This window comes from Salmo trutta, chromosome 33 (assembly GCF_901001165.1).
Source record: "Salmo trutta chromosome 33, fSalTru1.1, whole genome shotgun sequence".
Taxonomy (NCBI): domain Eukaryota; kingdom Metazoa; phylum Chordata; class Actinopteri; order Salmoniformes; family Salmonidae; genus Salmo; species Salmo trutta.
In genome coordinates this window covers 17,227,976-17,246,923 of record NC_042989.1, presented here as the reverse complement: position 1 = coordinate 17,246,923, position 18,948 = coordinate 17,227,976, and the positions used below count along the sequence as shown (strand labels likewise).

The following is an 18,948-nucleotide window of genomic DNA, read 5'->3' as shown; positions in this document are numbered from 1 at the left end:
GTTTGTGAGAAGCTTGGGGATAATTGACTAATGTTGGGATGCTTCACTCAGTCATGGACCTGATGGACTTTGTAGAGATGTATAATGGTGAGTGGGCCTCTGCCAGTAAAGCTGGAAGTCTATATTTTTACCTTTATTTAACTAGGCAAGTCAGTTAAGAACAAGTTCTTATTTACAATGACAGCCTAGGAACAGTGGGTTAACTGCCTTGTTCAGGGGTAGAACAACAGATTTTTACCTTGTCAGCTTGGGGATTTGATCTTGCAACCTTTGGGTTACTAGTCCGACACGCTAACGACTAGGCTACCTGGCCGATATAACTCTGTAAATGGGTTAGAGGGAAGTTATTGGATGTGTTCAGCCGCATGTTAGACATGTGACCATGACTGTGGCGTATTTAAAAACCTAGGAATCCTCTGGCAGCACCTTGAGCCTTGCTGAAGGCTTGTATATTAAAGAAAACGTATTGCTGCTATAATTCAGAATTTGTATGCATCACATATGTACTCTTGGGTGTTTATTTATGTAAAATACGATACAATATTCTCATATTTATTTTTCCCCTCCCTTTCATAGTGGAGCAAGAGCAAATTCAGAAGAGAACCTTCACCAACTGGATCAATGCTCAGCTCTCGAAGGTAACAATGTCTGCAATACTGTATGTCTTCCACTAGCACGACTCACTCACTCACTCACTCACTCACTCACTCACTCACTCACTCACTCACTCCACCTGGACAGAAGGGTTGTGTTGCTCTCCTGCTCATGGTAGAGGTCAGTTGTGCATGTGACATGGGAGGGCTGGGGGAGGGGCAGGGTGGAATCATGTAAATATAGCCCCTTGGAGCGGGGTTTAGAGAGCACACACAGACAGACAGCAACAGAAGTCCCCCCCAGCCCCCCCACCCCGTGGAGTCTGGCCAACACTGGGCTGAGTCAGAGTTGTGGAGCCTAAGCTGTGGGTTGACATGGACCCACATACCGCTGTGGGTTGACATGGACCCACATACCGCTGTGGGTTGACATGGACCCACATACCACTGTGGGTTGACATGGACCCACATACCGCTGTGGGTTGACATGGACCCACATACCGCTGTGGGTTGACATGGACCCACATACCGCTGTGGGTTGTTTCAGCTAATTGCTAATCTTCTAGTGGCAGTCTGCAGTAGAGTTTTAAGTCCAGTGGAAAGTCATGAAATGTATTCTGCTTTCTAAGTTAATACACACACCATGAGAATCATCCTTACCTAGCTGTTTTATGTCCCAAGATATTACTCATATGCCGTGTACACTCTTCAGCCTAAGTGAATGTAATGATTAGAGTGAGAACACAGTTGACAAGTGGTTTAAGTGTATTGGCTGTAGTAGTCACTATGCCTTATGAAAGAGACTAACAGCAGATGTTCTGTGGTCTTGTCTCAGAGGATTCCCCCATGCATGGTGTTGGACCTGTTCAATGATTTCCGGGATGGGTCCAAGCTGCTGGACCTGCTGGAGGTGATGAGTGGCCAGCGGATGGTAAGTCTCTGTCTCAGATCAACTCTTAACACACTCTACCGTATATACATTACAAGCTCATCTCAAGTGAACTCTTAGAAGGCTAGTCCTAAGTAGACAAGGAGCACTTGCTGTAGTGTCTCCCCCTCTTTTTCTGGGACTGTATTTCCCCTTTTCTCTTAACCCTGTACATCAGCATCAACCATTTCCTCACAATACCTTATTTTCTATTTTCCTCTCCTCTCCCTCATTTCATTGTAGGTATCTATGGCCCTCTGTCATCTCTTGTGCCCTTTGCCTTTGTCTATGGTTCTGATATCTGTTGTTGTCTATTGTAGAGTCGGGAGAGAGGCAGAGGCATCTTTCAGCACAGGAGCAACATTGAAACAGCCCTGTCCTTCTTGAAGAAGAAATCGGTAAGAGACCATTTTCGTGCTTTGGGTCTAAGCTCATGTGAGTTGCAAAGCCATTTGTATTGAACCGCTGATAATGTTAAGCTGTCCTCCTCACACAGATCAAACTGGTCAACATTAACATTCCCGACATCATCGACGGCAAACCATCCATCATCCTAGGCTTGATCTGGACAATCATTATGCAGTATCATGTGAGTCTCAGTCAGAATCAGCTGTAATCACTCTTAGACACTTGCTTTTATGAGAAAATGTATGCGGGAGCTACATGTCCACAGTAATACATTGTTGTTGTAGTTTTTGTCTATTGTTCCCGGCTGGGCTGCTTTACTAAACTTCTCTCCCTGCAGATTGAGGAGCTGGCCAGCAGCCTGTCGTTCAGCTCCCGTCAGTCCTCTCTGGAGTCACTGGCCAGCCTGGACTCTCGCTCCACCCTGTCGGCCCGCTCTACTAGCAACAGCCCCGTGCCCCCCAGGGGCTCCCCCCTACACCAGCGTTTCCGCATCTCTGCCAAGAAAGCTCTGCTGCTCTGGGTCAGGGAACAGTGCCACAAGTGAGCCCCCTTCCCTGTTTAGGCCCTCCGCCCTCAGACCCTCACCCCTCCCGTTTAAGCTCTCACACCTCTCATATTCACTGTCCAAATTCATCTCCAAGATGTTATTGTTTTGGTTCTTGATGAGACCTCATGCCTCTACACAATATCACACACATTGACATCCACTGATGAAAGGGTGTTCTGTCTGTTGCCATTATTGCCATTATTATATAATGTGGCGCCCTCCATAGGGCTGGCTGTACTCTGAATGTGAAGGACTTCAAGGCCAGTTGGCGGAGCGGTGTGATCTTCCTGGCCATCCTGTATGCCCTGAGACCTGACCTGGTGGACCTGTCCAAGGCCAGAACCAGAACTAACCGGCAGAACCTGGAGGAGGCCTTCCGCACTGCCGAGCACGAGCTGCGCATCCCCAGACTACTGGAGCCCGATGGTGTGTGGGTGGTGTTCACATAACCTAGGGGGAGGGGTGACATCTGATGTCTAGCTCAGTTCTCTGGTTAAATCAGATATGTACTCTGTTGTTGTGCTTTTTAAGCCCCGTTTGCACTACCTTGCTAACATGTGAGTTTCATGTTTCATGTATCAAGGTTTGTCAAGTCTACACATTGTATTGAAATGTGTCTCTTATACATCCACTGTGTCCACATTGTGACCAGATTAGCTGGTGCCCCCCCTGTATGCACCAGGTATAAACAGGGCTTTGGAAAGCCACTTTAGTGCATCAAAATATATACTGTTTGTCTCAGTTGCTTTGGACAAAAGTGTGAATTTCTCAAGGAACTTTTCTTGGTATAGATGTTGATGTGAGAGACCCAGATGAGAAGTCCATCATGACCTACGTGTCCCAGTTCCTCCAGTACTCCAGAGACATGCCTGTGACAGAGGAGGACATGCAGGTTTGTACCACACTGTCATCTAATCACTCTCTTTTAATTGCCTTTTATTTGAAATTATTTTTGGTCACCCTGCTCCTAGCTAATCAAATCAAATGTATTTATAAAGCCCTTTCTACATCAGCAGATGTCACAAAGTGCTTATACAGAAACCCAGCCTAAAACCCCAAACAGCAAGCAATGCAGGTGTAGAAGGACGTACTATCTTCTCCACTTTTGTTTTGGCTTTCCTCATGTTCACTGTGTACTGTGGCTCCTTGTTGTGACTCTTCAGTATAATCTAAATTCTTCTCACTTTAATTCTGTTTCTTCTACCTCACCTTTTCTTTCTTTCTTTACTCTCTGTTGTATCTATTCAGATGTACTATATGACTCCTCCTAAAAGCCTCTCTCCTGTCAACCTGCCCACTCACTTCACTCCTGCCATCGCTGCCTCCCCTCTGCGCCAGGTAGCCTATCCCTCACTTTGCCTACAGCACTGTTTATTTCACCTCTCAGACTTTGAGAAACATGTTACATCATGTAAGACATCTGAAATTAATTCCCAATCAGCACCTCCCTCACTGCTACAGAGTTCTACTTTGGTTTGAAGTTTAAAAATGACTTAGAAAGCAGTTTTCTCAGTAACTAGTGTGTTTTGAAACAGAAGTAAAGTCTATTGAACTACATTTCTGTGATGTCAGCGGCCTCAGGTTTGTAGTACCCCAGGGACAACTGTACACCTATACTTTACCACCAACAACGGATACCCTATACATTACTCAATATAATATATCAATCAATCACAGGTTTGTAGTACCCCAGGGACAACTGTACACCTATACTTTACCACCAACAACGGATACCCTATACATTACTCAATATAATATATCAATCAATCACAGGTTTGTAGTACCCCAGGGACAACTGTACACCTATACTTTACCACCAACAACGGATACCCTATACATTACTCAATATAATATATCAATCAATCACAGGTTTGTAGTACCCCAGGGACAACTGTACACCTATACTTTACCACCAACAACGGATACCCTATACATTACTCAATATAATATATCAATCAATCACAATGCTGTCCACAATGGTAACATACCTGCCGTACAAACAAACAAACACATGACAATACTGTCTTACTTTTGAAAACAATTTAATCGCTCAAAGCCAAGTTTACCTCTAAATGTCAGAGGAATTAAAGTCAGAGGAAAGATTAGGTTGTTTTAGGACCAGTTCACCCTGTTTTCCCTGTTCGGTTGGTACCAGCCCTGAGCTACAGGAGGGTGTGTTGCTGTTCCCCACCTTAAAAATCAGAGTGGCAGTAATTGAGACCAGGGTATCTCATTTCATGTCTCGGGAACTCATGGCAGATCAGGCTCACTGTTCAGCTCATATTTCCTGCTGTGTTTCAGGACGGCCTGAGGTTGGAGGTTCAGCATAGTTCTAGTGATCAGGATGTATAGGATAGTTCAGAAGTCATCTGAGAGACCATGTGGTGAACTTTCAGATCCCTTGAATCCCAATTCCCCATGATGTGCCTTATTTATTTTTTAAAGGGGTTTGTTTTGAGGCATCCTTTTCATAAAGAGAAACTGAGATATAAGAGGATTGGAAGAGAGAGCATTAGAGTTTGTCATGTTATCTAGAATCTTCCCTGAAGCCTGAAGTACCTAGCCCCCATTCACTGACTATCTGTCAATTCTCTGGTCAGGCTCGCCTGCTCCAACCCCTACTTATGAGATCAGCTCCTTGTCAAGAACCTGAACCCTCCAGAGCTGCTGCTGCAGCTGCGGTAAACCCTGTTCATCTCCTCTTCTCTGCCTGGTCCCAAGGCTTCCCTCAATGCTTCCCTCTCCCATAACTGTCTAAATAACGATTGAAAATCAGCTGCTTAATTTCACCCCTGCCTGTTTCACAGACTTGTTTATTTGGACACATCTTAAAAGGAAGATACACCTTAAAATTATCAACTCATGCGAGAAGGAGAGAACTTTACATACTAGAGTTGAGCTCCACCTTACTCCACCTTACCCACTAATACTTCACTTCCCACGTGAAGAGGTTCTTTGGAATGTAATCTTCAGGCTACATAGAGTGGAAAGGGTGTTTTGAAAGTTTAACGTTAGGTTATGGGTAGGGTTAGTGCTTTATTTTGGTTCATAATTTGTCTGATAACTCATTAGTCTTTTTGCTGTGACTCAAGACCACAACCAATCAGAAGACCCAGGAAGTGACCTGCTGGCTGTTGCAGGCCTATCAGGAGTTACTGGAAGGCTGGGACTCCACAGAAGGCGAGAGCTATGCAGAGAGATACCATGTATGTAGTACTGTACAGTATGTGGATGCTGCTAGTTGGATTAAAAATGGCACATGCAGAATAATGGCAGGTTTATTTGGAGTCAAAGACTGTCTATCTTTTATATAGTTTAGAGGGATACATTTGCATTCTATTCAAGTCTGATACTTAGTGTTAACCTCACAGCACTATCTGAGAGCTTTTCCTGTTTGCGTGCATGTGTCTGTGTGTGTGTGTCTATGTGTTTGTGTGTCTCCCAGGTGTTCCAGACCTTTGTGGTGTCCTTTAACGAGCAGCGTCGCCCCGTGATGCCTCTCCTGACAGCCATGAAGCGCACCCCCCAGCTGAGTGAGGAACAGAGGAACCTCAGGGGGGCTTGGGACGCCCTCGCCGAGAAGGTCTGCTCACTCCTCACACTGGTTATCTTACACACTAAGTCAAATCACATAATGTCCTGCAATATACTATATAAACTATATTTATCATGGTAAACTGATAAAGCATGATATACCGTGTTGATGTGGTTTTGCAGTAATCATCTATTTATGCTTTTACAGTGTATAAAAATATATTGTTTTGTGTGTGTGTCTGGGTATGTTTTTTCATGTGTTTGCTTGGTTACATTTCTATGTGATTGTTCCCACCCAGCTGCGTGAGTATAAGACAGAGCTGGACCTTAGTCTGCCTGCTTCCCTGGACATGGTGGGCCGCTGGCTGCTCAGGGCTGAGGGTGCGCTGGCTGAGGAGGAGGGGGACCCTCAGGACCACGCCCGCGCCGCCGAGGAGGCCAGGGAGAAATTGGATCTGCTCAAGGTAATATCTCACGATCTGTCAATCAACATGCATCACTAAAAAAAGTGAATTGCCTCTTAACCAACCTGTAACACTAGTCCTTTAAATCAAAATGACTGTATCTTTTTTATAGACATCCCTGGATGAGATGCCCCAACAACTTAAGAACTTTCAGAAGTTCCAGAATATGGATGAATATGGAGCCATCCTGGTGCCTACTGACAAACTGGAAGAGATGAAGAGAAGGTGTGCACTTGTCTACCTGTTTTTCCCATAACTGTAGCGTGAATGTCCGAGAGAGCCTCCAACAACCCACCTCTCTCTACCTCCTCCTCAGGTTCACCAGTGTAAGAGTCACTGCCAAGTACCATGGGATCAAACTGGAGTACCAGGAGCATCGGCACACAGTGCTGGACCTGCTGGGCCAGATCAACAGCAAGCTCCGTGTCTGGAAGAGACCCTACATATCCCAGGAGGCTGTGCGTGTGCTGCTGCAGGACTGGCATGTGAGTAATCCAGTTTAATGACAGAGTTTGACGACTTTCTGTAGACAGGAGGCAAACTGGTATAAGTTATAGCCGGCTTATATGAAGTCATTGACTAATCTCTACATTTGTTTTCTCACAGGAGTTAGTGGATAAACAGGACCTACCATCCTTGCTGGAGAGGGCTCTCCTTAAATTGAAGCTTGTTGCAAGCAAATATACTAGCAAATCTGCCCTAGGTAAGAGGACTGCGTGTGTGTGTGTGTGGTAATGTGTGGTAATGTGTTCTGATTCAATACGTTCTGATCCAAAATACATCGCCAAAGAAAGAACTGTGTGTACCAGTCTTTCTAATGTTCTTCGCAAATTGATTTATTGATGGTTAATTGATTGGTTGATCTAAGTGAGGTTTTCCTGGCTGTTCCCCCAGCTGCAGACTCCAAATACATAATGTGCCAAGTGAAGGAGATGGAGGAGGAGGGTGCTGTGGCTCTGGAGGGAGTGTCTACAGTGAAGAGCACTATGGGTCGTGTGCTGTCTGCCTGGGACTCCTACTGTGACTGTTACAGCTCCCTGCAGGCCTGGCTGGAGCAGGCCTCAGCCTCCCACGCGCTCACACAGAGTCCAGAGGTACAGACAGAAACCCTCCATTAATCTGCAACCTTGTCCACAATGCAGGGGTATACCATGCCTGCTCTTAATAAACCTATTGCCATTACTTCCCCAACATGGGTTCCTAAAGAACAAAGTGTTCAAAATTATTATTTTGCAATATTGATGATGAGGTGTTTGTGTGTTGCTTAGGTAACATCTGAGAGTATGTCAGAGTGGAGTTCCCGCCAGGCCCATCTGAATGAGGTGGGGAACTTCCTGGTCCAGCTGACTGACCCCATGACCAGCCGAGCTCTGGCAGATGACCTCTGCAAGCTCAACCTGCATTGGGCGGACTTTATCAAGATAACACAATTTGTAAGTCAGAGATAACACTTCCATTACAAAGTTAGAATGCAATGTTGTTATGCTCTCTTGTTCAATTTCAGTGAAAATTATGTTCAGTTCAAAAAAAGCTGTTATTTTGCCCCAAGGCTGTTGTAGCTGTGCCCAGCGGAGCCGCAGCCAGACCCCAAGACCTCCAGGCCCTCTTCAGAGAGGCCACCCAGATCCTGAAGGAACCTGTGGAGACCATGTCTGGGCCCCTGAGGACCTACACGAAGAAACTACAGGTACAATGTTATTTCAACATTATTACAATGGTCTCAGAGTTTTCTAACTATAACTGATCCTTTTGTATACATTTTCTTCCACAAAAAAATGCATTTTAATGGTGCTGTCTATTTTTCCCTTGTTCAGTTCATGATGAGGAAGATAAAGGAAGTGGATATGGATGCCCTCTCCCCCTCCACAGAATGCTCAGCTGAGACTCTACAGAAACTGAAGCTGGCTGTACCTGAGGTGAGGATGATGACTTCCTTCATATATTTACTTTAAATATGAAAATATCCTTTTTTATGCCTAAGGTCCTTTTTCTGGTCTGTGGGTTCTTAATATCTCGTGGACAGACTACGTAAACATAATCGAGCATCTGTCCAAATTACGTGAGATTTTTGTTTGCGGTACTGAATGTGTACGCTGTTTGTTTCTCTGTGTGTGTGTGTGTCTGTAGGTGATGCAGACACTGGTTGAGGCTGAGCAGGTGTGTGTGGAGCTGCAGCACAGTGTGTCTGGTCTGGACGGCCGCCTGGCAGAGCTCCTGCACTGGGAGACAGAGGCCCGGGACCTCTACCAGATCCTGAAGGCAGGAGAACGCAGGGCTTCACGGTGCCAGGACCCCCGCGCCAGGGTAAGACTTAGACAGGGGCCAATAGTAACATACTAGACTAAGGAAAACATCATATAAGTGCCAAAGGAATACGGTAAACAGCAGTAGCTTTACTAGAATAGTTAGCTAGCCTGGTTAGGAATGTAGAAGCAAGGTAAGTAAGCATGTTCAACACAGGGGCTAGACAAGCATTGATAATTATGTGCTGGGTGAAGATCAGAGAATTACCTCGTTTATGAATATTGTCATTTACTTTTGTAATTTACAAGTGCTCATTGTGTTTGCTGTTCTCTCCAGGTGCTGATCTCTCGTGGGCTGCAGCTGGAGGGTCAGGTGGTGACAGAGGAGCAGGATCTGCAGGTGATGGTGATGACAGGACAGAAGAACTCTCCCCTCCAGTACCTCCTTGTCTCCACCATGCAGGACAGAGTCAGAGCTGCCGTGGCTCAGTCACAGGCCAGTATTTCCTCTCTCTTATCACTTTCCTTTTTCCTTTATTGACCTTGAGAGAAATTGTGATTGACAAAGCTATAACTTTGATTTAATTACAGGAGGCAGTTGGGATGCTGAGCTCTCTGGGAGCCAGAAGAGACAGAAGCCAAAGCCCCACAGAAGACCAGCCCCCACCCAAGATCTTCATCCAACCTGAAGAGGGAACTCAACCCAAACAGCCTCAATCACTCTCTCTTGCCAGGCATGTAACTCAGGCCTTTGATCAATTAGCATCTCAGCCTGATGTGAAGCCACAGCCCCAGTCCCAGCCTTCCCCTAAACCACAAGCTCAGGCCCTACACCCACCAATACCACAGATTATAGTCCAGGAATACAGAGAGAAGAAGGCAAGTCCCAGTCCTCCACTCCTGTATTCCTATGCACAAGCTGTGACTCAGTCAAAGGGCCGAGCACAGTCACCTCCAGAGCCACAGGTTGCTGCCCAGAGCAAAAAACACTCTCCACCCCTAACCCAGAAACAACCACTAGTACAGCAACAGCCACTATCTCAACAACAGCGTCCAACTCAGCAACAAGTACTCTCTCAGCAACAAGTACTCTCTCAGCAACAAGTACTCTCTCAGCAACAAGTACTCTCTCAGCAACAAGTAGTCTCTCAGCAACAAGTACTATTTCAACAACAGGTTCTATCTCAACAACAAATATCTGCTCAGCAGCAGGTTCAAAGCCAGAAACAGGCCCAACAACCAGCACAGGCCCAGAAACAGACTCCATCTCAGCAACCGGAAAAGACACAGAAGCAACCTCTAACCAAGGAAGAGATGCAGAGCTGGAAGAAGCAACCTCAGGCCATGAAGAACCGACCCTGGCTCCAAAAGAAGGCCAAGGATCAGGATCAGGCTTCAGCCCAGGCTCCATCCCAAGCTCCAGCCCATGCTCCATCCCAAGCCCCAGCCCCGGGTCCATCCCAAGCTCCAGCCCAGGCTCCATCCCAAGCTCCAGCCCAGGCTCCATCCCAAGCCCCAGCCCCGGGTCCATCCCAAGCTCCAGCCCAGGGTCCATCCCAAGCCCCAGCCCCGGGTCCATCCCAAGCTCCAGCCCAGGGTCCATCCCAAGCTCCAGCCCCGGGTCCATCCCAAGCTCCAGCCCAGGGTCCATCCCAAGCTCCAGCCCAGGCTTCTAATCAAACACAGGCTCAACAACAGCCAGAGAAACCAATCATGTCTCAAGTCCCTGTCCAGGTAGTTCCACAGCCTGCAGGAACACCCAGGCCCCAGCCTCAGGCACAAGCCAGGACTATGTTTCCTTCTCAATCACAGGCCATGGCTAGTGCTCAGGTTCTACCCCAAGCAGGGCCACAGCAAGTCCCCCAGGCATATCTTTATGGCCAGCCTCCTGCCCAATCTCTGACCCAACACCAAGCAAAGACCAAGAGCCACACTAAACCTAAACCAATGGCCCAAACCAAACAGCAACCCAAGACTATTATCCATGCTCCATCCCAAACCATGACTCACACTGAACCCCAGCCCATAACTCAAGGCCAAGCACAACTCATGACCTATGGTCAATCTCAACCTATGACCTACTCACAATCACAGATGCAGGCCATGTCTAAATCCCGGATGACTCAAGAGAAACCCCAGCCACAGGTCGAGAAACCTCAGCCACAGGTCCAGAAACCACAGCCACAGGTTCAGCCACAGGTTCATCAACTGATGCATCCACAGTCTCAAGCTCAGGCCCAACCACATCCCCAAGCATGGGCCCCAGTCAGGCCACCTCAAACACTCACTGAGACGCACTGGCTGGGCCTGCATCCACAGGCCCAGACTCACCCCCAGGCTCACCCACAACTCCAGGCCCAGCCTCACCCTCAAGTTCAGCCTCAACTCCAGGCCCAGCCTCACCCTCAAGTTCAGCCTCACCCTCAAGTTCAGCCTCAACCCCGGGCCCATCCTCAACCTCATGTCCAGCCTCACCCCCAGGCCCAGCCTCACCCTCATGTCCAGCCTCACCCCCAGACCCAGTCTTATCCTCAAGTCCAGCCTCATCCTCAAGTCCAGGCTCATCCCCAGGCTCAGCCTCACCCTCAAGTTCAGTCTCATTCCCAAGTCCAGCCTCAACCCCAGGCCCAGCTTCACCTACAGGCCCAGCTTCACCCCCAGGCCCAGCCTTACCCTCAAGCTCAGGCTCACTCCCAGGCCCAGCTTCATCCTCATCCTTATTCCCCTGCTCAGGCTCAACCCCAACAATGGGCCCCAGTTAGACCCTTCAGCCCAACTTACCCTCAGCCAAAGGGTCATCCCCAGCCAATAACCCAGGTATCCCCAGTCAGACCTGAACCACGGCCACAAGCCTATCCTCAGCCCATCATGGTCCAGCGTCACCCTCTTCCTCAGGCTTACCCACTAGGTCAAGCTCCACCGCAGCAATGGGCCCCAATCAGGCCAGAGCAAGCCCCCCAGGCATATCTTTATGGCCAGCCTTATGGCCAACCTCAAGCCCAAATACAGCCCCAAAGCCATGTTCAACAGCAGCCTCAGGTGAGAGCTTACAACCTTACCAATGTTAAGGCCCAGCAAGGCCAGTTCCAACAGCAGCCATGGGCCCAGTCCCATCCCCAGACTCAAATTCAACCCCAGCCATATTTCCAGCCTCAGCCACCTCCCCAGACCCAAATTCAACCCACAACACATTTGCAGCCTCAGCCCCTCTCTCAGACTCATTCTCAGCCCCAGATCCAGACCCAGCCCAAACTTCAGCCTCAGCCCCACTCTCAAACTCATTCTCAGCCCCAGATCCAGCCCAAGCTTCAGCCTCAACCCCACTCTCAGCCACAGCCTGAGCCCCAGATCCAGATGGACCCCAAGCCCCAGACCCATATCCAGCCTCAAACCCACTCACAGCCCCAGACCAAGCCTCAGTCTCAGCTCCAGCCCATGACCCAGCCCATGCCCCAGCCGCAACGAGAGCCACCACCCCAGCCCAGTATCCAGCCTCAGCCCCAGCCCCAACCCCAGCCACCTCCCCAGCCCAATATCCAGCCTCTTCCCCAGGGCAAGCCTCAGCTCCAGCCTAAGACCCAGACCCAGCTCCTTTTCGAGCCTCATCTCCTTCCCCAGTCACCACCAGATTCCCCGGAGCTCCAGATAAAACCCCCAGCTCTGGCCCAGGCCCCACCCCAGGCTTACACCGAGGCCTATGCCAAAGCTCAGGCCCTGGCCAGGAACCAGTTTGAGGAGGCCAAGCACTGCCTGCAGGAGCACATCCTGGCTGCCATTAATGTCTTCAAAGACAAACACATATCTATTGAACAAGCTTCAGTGAAGGAGGTAAGGAATTTGAATACTTTTTTTGGTTTATAGTTGTTCTAAAGCCCCGTTATTACCCAGTCTAATTGTGTTTGTGTTCCCTCAACCAGGAGACCCTGAGGACCCTGGACCCTGAGCTGTTGAAAGTGTTCCTGAGGGCAGCAGAGGGTATGGAGGCCTTCTGCACCATGCCTCAGCTCAGAGATATGGAGTTCTTCACACAGTCTGTCAGGACCCAATGGGAGGTAGGGCGTGTATGTGTGTCTGTGTGTGTGTGTGTGTGTGTGTGTGTGTGTGTGTGTGTGTGTGTGTGTGTGTGTGTGTGTGTGTCTGTCTGTGTGTGTGTTTTATGATATAGAGACTGTATGAATTTGTTTTGCAGAGATATAAAGCATATCATTCTGTGTGTATGATCACAGTGTCCCTAATTATATTGAATTAATTCCACACTGCATGTCTGTGTGATATTCACTTGGATAGAAATCTGTTCTGAATCTTTTTTAATTTACTCCACTATGTTTTGTTATTTGTATGAGCAATGAAATTCCTAACAAGCATTCTGCTGTATGTCATCAGATTAAGTTTGTGTATGCTTTTGGTTTTTGTCATCTAGGCTGTGAGAGCTGAGACAGCGGCGTTTTCGCAGCATTTACGATTTGAGATTAAGAGAAAATACTTTAACACAGCTGCCTTGCAGTGTGAGATGCACTTTAACTCAAAATTAGCATCCAAAGCGAAGGTAAAATAACTCTAACCCAACACTAACCCCATCGCATGCTCAGGTGGACAGGTGCATGAAAAAACTGCTGTCAAAACTGCTTGGACATTTTTGTGGGGTCTTCTGTGCTCTATTCCTCTATTGAAGTTCTATAAATGGTAACTAAGCAATATCTGCTTCCTGATGCTAGATCAGAGAATTTCATATTACTAATGGGTTGATTTGACATTTTGAAGGCGCTGACTTTTAACCCGATTTTACTGAATTACAACTTTCTGGTTCCACGAGTAGCTCTCCTCTCCCCTTTGTTGAGTTAGGATTCTGGTCTCGGGAGATGCAAGAGACAGTTATGTAGTGGGCAATAACTTCCAAAATGATACTCGGCTGGGAGTTGTGGGTTGTTTACAAACACCTATGGGTTGTTGACACCTGTTGGGTCGACAGTGGCAGTACATCAGACACCTGTAGACTGATGACTCTCTTGCTGTGTCTCCAGGCGTGTTTCTCTGCAGAGGGCAGCCTAGCCCAGGCTGGGCAGCACCTGGAGGCCCTGAAGGAGCTGTGTGACACCCTGAGCCCAGAGGATGCCCACCGTCTGGCCCAGGCTCAGCTCAGGGAGTGTGAAAAAAGATTGGCCGCCATCCAGCGCCAGTTCAGTGGGGACAGGGATACGCCACCCCCCGACACACCTGGGTGAGACACAGAGGAGAGAGACAGGATTAGGCCCATTAGACAGGATTAGGCGGCAGATTGACGAGGGCAGCATTTTCAGAGCTAAACTGACCAAGACGACACATAGCACCTAACATAATCCTGCCCAAAAACAATGACAATTTCTCTCACCCAGTGGCATATGGGCTATTTAGGTGAGCACTGATGCTACCCCGTGATAAGCAGTGCCCACTTTGTCAAAGGCGATGGGCGCAGAATATTTAGCTTGTCCAAGCCCCGTACGCCTCTGCAGGGTGTTGTTGGAGAGATGCACCGCTGTGGCACTCAACCAACGTTCCGTCAAAAACATAAATCATTTAGCCTATAGCCTATGGTAGAAAGAGTTTGTGGCGTTGTCTGTAGCCTACAGGCTGGAGAACACATTTATGACAATGTCACACTTTTTACATCATGGACATTTCTCCGATCAAATAGCCTAACCTAGCACCCAATCAAATAAAAAATGCTTTTTGATTTGAATATGACATGTTAACAAACAATATATCCTAAAACAGGACAGGTTCAAATAAAATGGACAATATAGAATGGACAATCATACTACTCGCAAATACTGTCTGGGAGATTCACCCCTGGGCTAAATTGTTGTTATGATTAGTGATTTCAAGTTTGTATTCGTAAAACATTTTACGAGATGCATCATAGTGAAAAAGAAAATACTTTGGCATTTCCCACTGTGTAAACACATGGATTCTCATTGAAAATAGAGTTGGGTAGTTGATGCAGAGCTTAACTTCTATGGGCTTCTATAGGCTACGTGGGACGCTAGCGGGACACAGCCAGTGAAATAACAGGGCGGCAAATTCAAAAACAACAAAATGTCATAATTCAACTTTCTCAAACATACAACTATTTTACACCATTTTAAAGATACACTTCTCCTTGATGTAACCACATTGTCCGATTTCAAAAACGCTTTACATCGAAAGCAAAACATTAGATTATGTTAGGAGAGTACATAGACAAAAATAATCACACAGCCATTTTCCAAGCAAGGACATGTCAATAAAACCCAAAACACAGCTAAATGAAGCACTAACCTTTGACGATCTTCATCAGATGACACTCCTAGGACATTATGTTACACAATCATGTATGTTTTGTTCGATAAAGTTCATATTTATATCCAAAAACAGCATTTACATTGGCGCGTGATGTTCAGAAAATGTATTCCCACCAAAACGTCCGGTGAATGTGCACATCAATTTACAAAAATACTCATCATAAACATTGACAAAATATATAACAATTATTTAAAGAGTTATAGATAGACTACTCCTGGATGCAACCGCTGTGTCAGATTTTAAAATAAGCTTTACAGAGAAAGCACATTTTTCAATATTCTGAGTACATAGCTTGCCATCACAGAAAGCTATACAGACACCCGCCAAGTTCGGGGCAACCTAAACTCAGAATTAGTATTAGAAATATTCTCTTTCCTTTGCTGATCTTCGTCAGAATGCACTCCAAGGACTGCTACTTCCACAAGAAATGTTGTTTTTGTTCGAAATACTCCATATTTATGTCCAAATACCTCCGTTTTGTTCGTGCGTTCAGAGCACTATCCAAAGGCATAACGCGCAAGCGCGGAACCAGAGACGAAAAGTCAAAATGTTCCATTACCGTACTTAGAAGCATGTCAAACGCTGTTTAAAATCAATCTTTATGGTATTTTTTACGTAAAATTGTGATAATTTTCCAACCGGACAATTGCATATTTATTCAAGGAGAAAAAGAAGGAACGGCACGCTTGCGGGATCGAGCATATCCAATCCCTTTGTTGCCAGGCAGTCCACTCAGTAACTGAGCTCCTATTATCTGCCGAGTGACAGGAGAATGCTCAAACCACTTTCTGAAGGCTGTTGACAGCCAATGGAAGCCTTAGGAAGTGCAACGTAACCCCACAGATACTGTAGTTTCGAAAGGGACTAGAAAGAAGAACTACAATTCTCAGACTTTCCACTTCCTGCTTGGATTTTTCTCAGGTTTTTGCCTGCCATATGAGTTCTGTTATACTCACAGACACCATTCAAACAGTTAATAATATGCATATTCTAGTTTCTGGGCCAGAGTAGTAACCTGTTTGAATTGGGTACATTTTTCATTCGGCCGTGTAAATACTGCCCCCTAGCCCAGACAGGTTAAATAGCCTAAATGATTAGTCACAATAATCGGGACCAATAAAGCCAATGCAACTGCCTGTTTTACAAACGGTAGGCCTACCACATGGATGGACATTCATCAAATTCCATTAGTGTAGGCTACACTATTATATATATATATATTTTTTTTACATTTATTTTATTTATTTCACCTTTATTTAAGCACCAGCTGTCAGAGCAGCTCACAGATCACTGCACCTGTAAACAGCCCATCTATCTACCTACCTCATCCCCATGCTGTATTTATTTATTTATCTTGCTCCTTTGCACCCCAGTATCCCTACTTGCACATTCATCTTCTGCACATCTACCATTCCAGTGTTTAATTGTTATATTGTAATTACCTCACCACCATGGCCTATTTATTGCCTTAACTTACCTCATTTGCACTCACTGTACATAGACTTTTTGTTTTCTTTTGTTCTACTGTATTATTGACTGTATGTTTTGTTTATTCCACGTGTAACTCTGTGTTGTTGTATGTGTCGAATTGCTACGCTTTATCTTAGCCAGGTCGCAGTTGCAAATGAGAACTTGTTCTCAACTACCCTAACTGGTTAAAGCTAGTGGGGGAGATAGGAGTCTCCAGCTTCAGAGATTTTTGCAGTTCGTTCCAGTCATTGGCAGCAGAGAACTGGAAGGAAAGGCGGCCAATCTGAAATTGACTTTGGGGGTGACCAGTGAGATATACCTGCTGGAGCGCATGCTACGAGTGGGTGCTGCTATGGTGACCAGTGAGCTGAGATAAGGCGGGGCTTTACCTAGCAGAGACTTGTAGATAACCTGTAGCCAGTGGGTTTGGCGACGAGTATGAAGTGAGGGCCAACCAACGAGAGCGTACAGGTCGCAATGGTGGGTAGTGTATGGGGCTTTGGTGACAAAATGAATGGCACTGTGATAGACTGCATCCAGTTTGTTGAGTTGAGTGTTGGAGGCTATTTTCTAGATGACATCACCGAAGTTGAGGATCGGTACGATGGTCAGTTTTACGAGGGTGTGTTTGGCAGCATGAGTGAAGGATGCTTTGTTGCGATATAGGAAGACGATTCTAGATTTAATTTTGGATTGGAGATGCTTAATGTGAGTCTGGAAGGAGAGTTTACAGTCTAACCAGACACCTAGGTATTTGTAGTTGTCCACGTATTCTAAGTCAGAGCCGTTTAGAGTAGTGATGCTGGACGGGCGAGCAGGTGCGGGCAGTGATCGATTGAATAGCATGCATTTAGTTTTACCTGCGTTTAAGAGCAGTTGGAGGCCACGAAAGGAGAGTTGTATGGCATTGAAGCTCATCTGGAGGTTAGTTAACACAGTGTCCAAAGAGGGGCCAGAAGTATACACAATGGTGTCGTCTGCGTAGAGCTGGATCAGAGAATCACCAGCAGCAAGAGCAATATCATTGATGTATACAGAGAAGAGAGTCGGCCCGAGAATTGAACCCTGTGGCACATAGAGATTGCCCGATGTCCAGACAACAGGCCCTCCGATTTGACACACTGAACTCTATCAGAGAAGTTGTTGGTAAACCAGGCGAGGCAATCATTTGAGAAACCAAGGCTGTCGAGTCTGCCAATAAGAATGTGGTGATTGACAGAGTCAATACGGCTGCACAGTAATGTCTCTTATCGATGGCGGTTATGATGTCGTATTGGACCTTGAGCGTGGCTGAGGTGCACCCATGACCAGCTCTGAAACCGGATTACATAGTGGAGAGGGTACGGTGGGATTCGAAATGGTCGGTAATCTGTTTGTTAACTTGGCTTTCGAAGACCTTAGAGTAGGATAGATATAGGTCTGTAGCAGTTTGGGTCTAGAGTGTCACCCCCTTTGAAGAGGGGGATGACCGCGGCAGCTTTTCAAATTTTGGGAATCTCAGACGATACGAAAGAGAGGTTGAACAGGCTAGTAATAGGGGTTGCAACAATTTCAGCAGATAATTTTAGAAAGAGAGGGTCCAGATTGTCTAGCCTGGCTGATTTGTATGGGTCCAGATTTTGCAGCTCTTTCAGAACATCAGCTATCTGGATTTGGGTGAAGGAGAAATGGTGGGGTCTTTGGCGGGTTGCTGTGGAGGGTGCCGGGCAGTTGATGGGCGTAGGCGTAGCCAGGTGGAAAGCATGGCTAGCCGTAGAGAAATGCTTATTAAAATTCTCAATTATAGTGGATTTATTGATGGTAACAGTGTTTCCTAGCCTCAGAGCAGTGGGCGGCTGGGAGGAGGTGCTCTTATTCTCCATGGACTTTACAGTGTCCCTGAACTTTTTTGAGTTAGTACTACAGGATGCAAATTTATGTTTGAAAAAGCTAGCCTTAGCTTTTCTAACTGCCTGTGTATATTTGTTCCTAACGTCCCTGAAAAGTTGCATTTCACAGGGGCTATTTTATGCTAATGCAGAACGCCACAGGATGTTTTTGTGCTGGTCAAGGGCAGACAGGTCTGGAGTGAACCAAGGACTATATCTATTCCTAGTTCTACATTTTTTGAGTGGGGCATGCTTATTTGAGATGGTGAGGAAGGCACTTATAAAGAATAGCCAGGCAGGGGTGGAAGGCGGAAATTTGTTTTGTCTGCCTAGGGTGGCAGAATGACCAGGGTCGGGTCTGTGAACAAGACATTAGCTACAAAATGTATGAATGACAATTGCAATACATGACTGGATTGTTTTTTCAATATTTTCCAATAGAAATCCTCTTGACCTGGGGAAAGATCTGACCCCACAGAAGGAATCTACAGTGCAGAGTGACAAACCTCCAGGCCCAACTGAGGTAGGACCTGGTACCTACAGTACCTATGATAAAGAAAAATGCACTGATTTAA

At 46.5% G+C, this 18,948-nt stretch overlaps 1 protein-coding gene across 4 annotated transcripts in view; it reads left to right on the top strand.

Annotated features, from left to right (window-relative positions):
* Positions 1-18,948, top strand: part of syne2b (spectrin repeat containing, nuclear envelope 2b) — a 142,167-nt gene that overhangs the window by 13,007 nt on the left and 110,212 nt on the right. The window contains exons 3-29 of one of the 4 annotated variants that reach the window (XM_029730039.1): positions 577-638; positions 1,429-1,524; positions 1,842-1,919; positions 2,018-2,110; positions 2,267-2,469; positions 2,703-2,902; positions 3,268-3,368; positions 3,725-3,814; positions 5,077-5,157; positions 5,569-5,682; positions 5,922-6,059; positions 6,310-6,474; positions 6,587-6,699; positions 6,791-6,959; positions 7,081-7,177; positions 7,369-7,568; positions 7,743-7,907; positions 8,024-8,161; positions 8,289-8,390; positions 8,602-8,778; positions 9,055-9,213; positions 9,309-9,821; positions 9,876-12,545; positions 12,635-12,769; positions 13,138-13,263; positions 13,739-13,935; positions 18,815-18,896. In XM_029730039.1, coding sequence (XP_029585899.1) covers positions 577-638; positions 1,429-1,524; positions 1,842-1,919; positions 2,018-2,110; positions 2,267-2,469; positions 2,703-2,902; positions 3,268-3,368; positions 3,725-3,814; positions 5,077-5,157; positions 5,569-5,682; positions 5,922-6,059; positions 6,310-6,474; positions 6,587-6,699; positions 6,791-6,959; positions 7,081-7,177; positions 7,369-7,568; positions 7,743-7,907; positions 8,024-8,161; positions 8,289-8,390; positions 8,602-8,778; positions 9,055-9,213; positions 9,309-9,821; positions 9,876-12,545; positions 12,635-12,769; positions 13,138-13,263; positions 13,739-13,935; positions 18,815-18,896 — 6,464 coding nt within the window. Of the gene's footprint in view, positions 1-576; positions 639-1,428; positions 1,525-1,841; positions 1,920-2,017; positions 2,111-2,266; positions 2,470-2,702; positions 2,903-3,267; positions 3,369-3,724; positions 3,815-5,076; positions 5,158-5,568; positions 5,683-5,921; positions 6,060-6,309; positions 6,475-6,586; positions 6,700-6,790; positions 6,960-7,080; positions 7,178-7,368; positions 7,569-7,742; positions 7,908-8,023; positions 8,162-8,288; positions 8,391-8,601; positions 8,779-9,054; positions 9,214-9,308; positions 12,546-12,634; positions 12,770-13,137; positions 13,264-13,738; positions 13,936-18,814; positions 18,897-18,948 lie in introns of all 4 variants that reach the window. The other 3 variants (XM_029730040.1, XM_029730041.1, XM_029730043.1) reach the window with 3 other exon arrangements.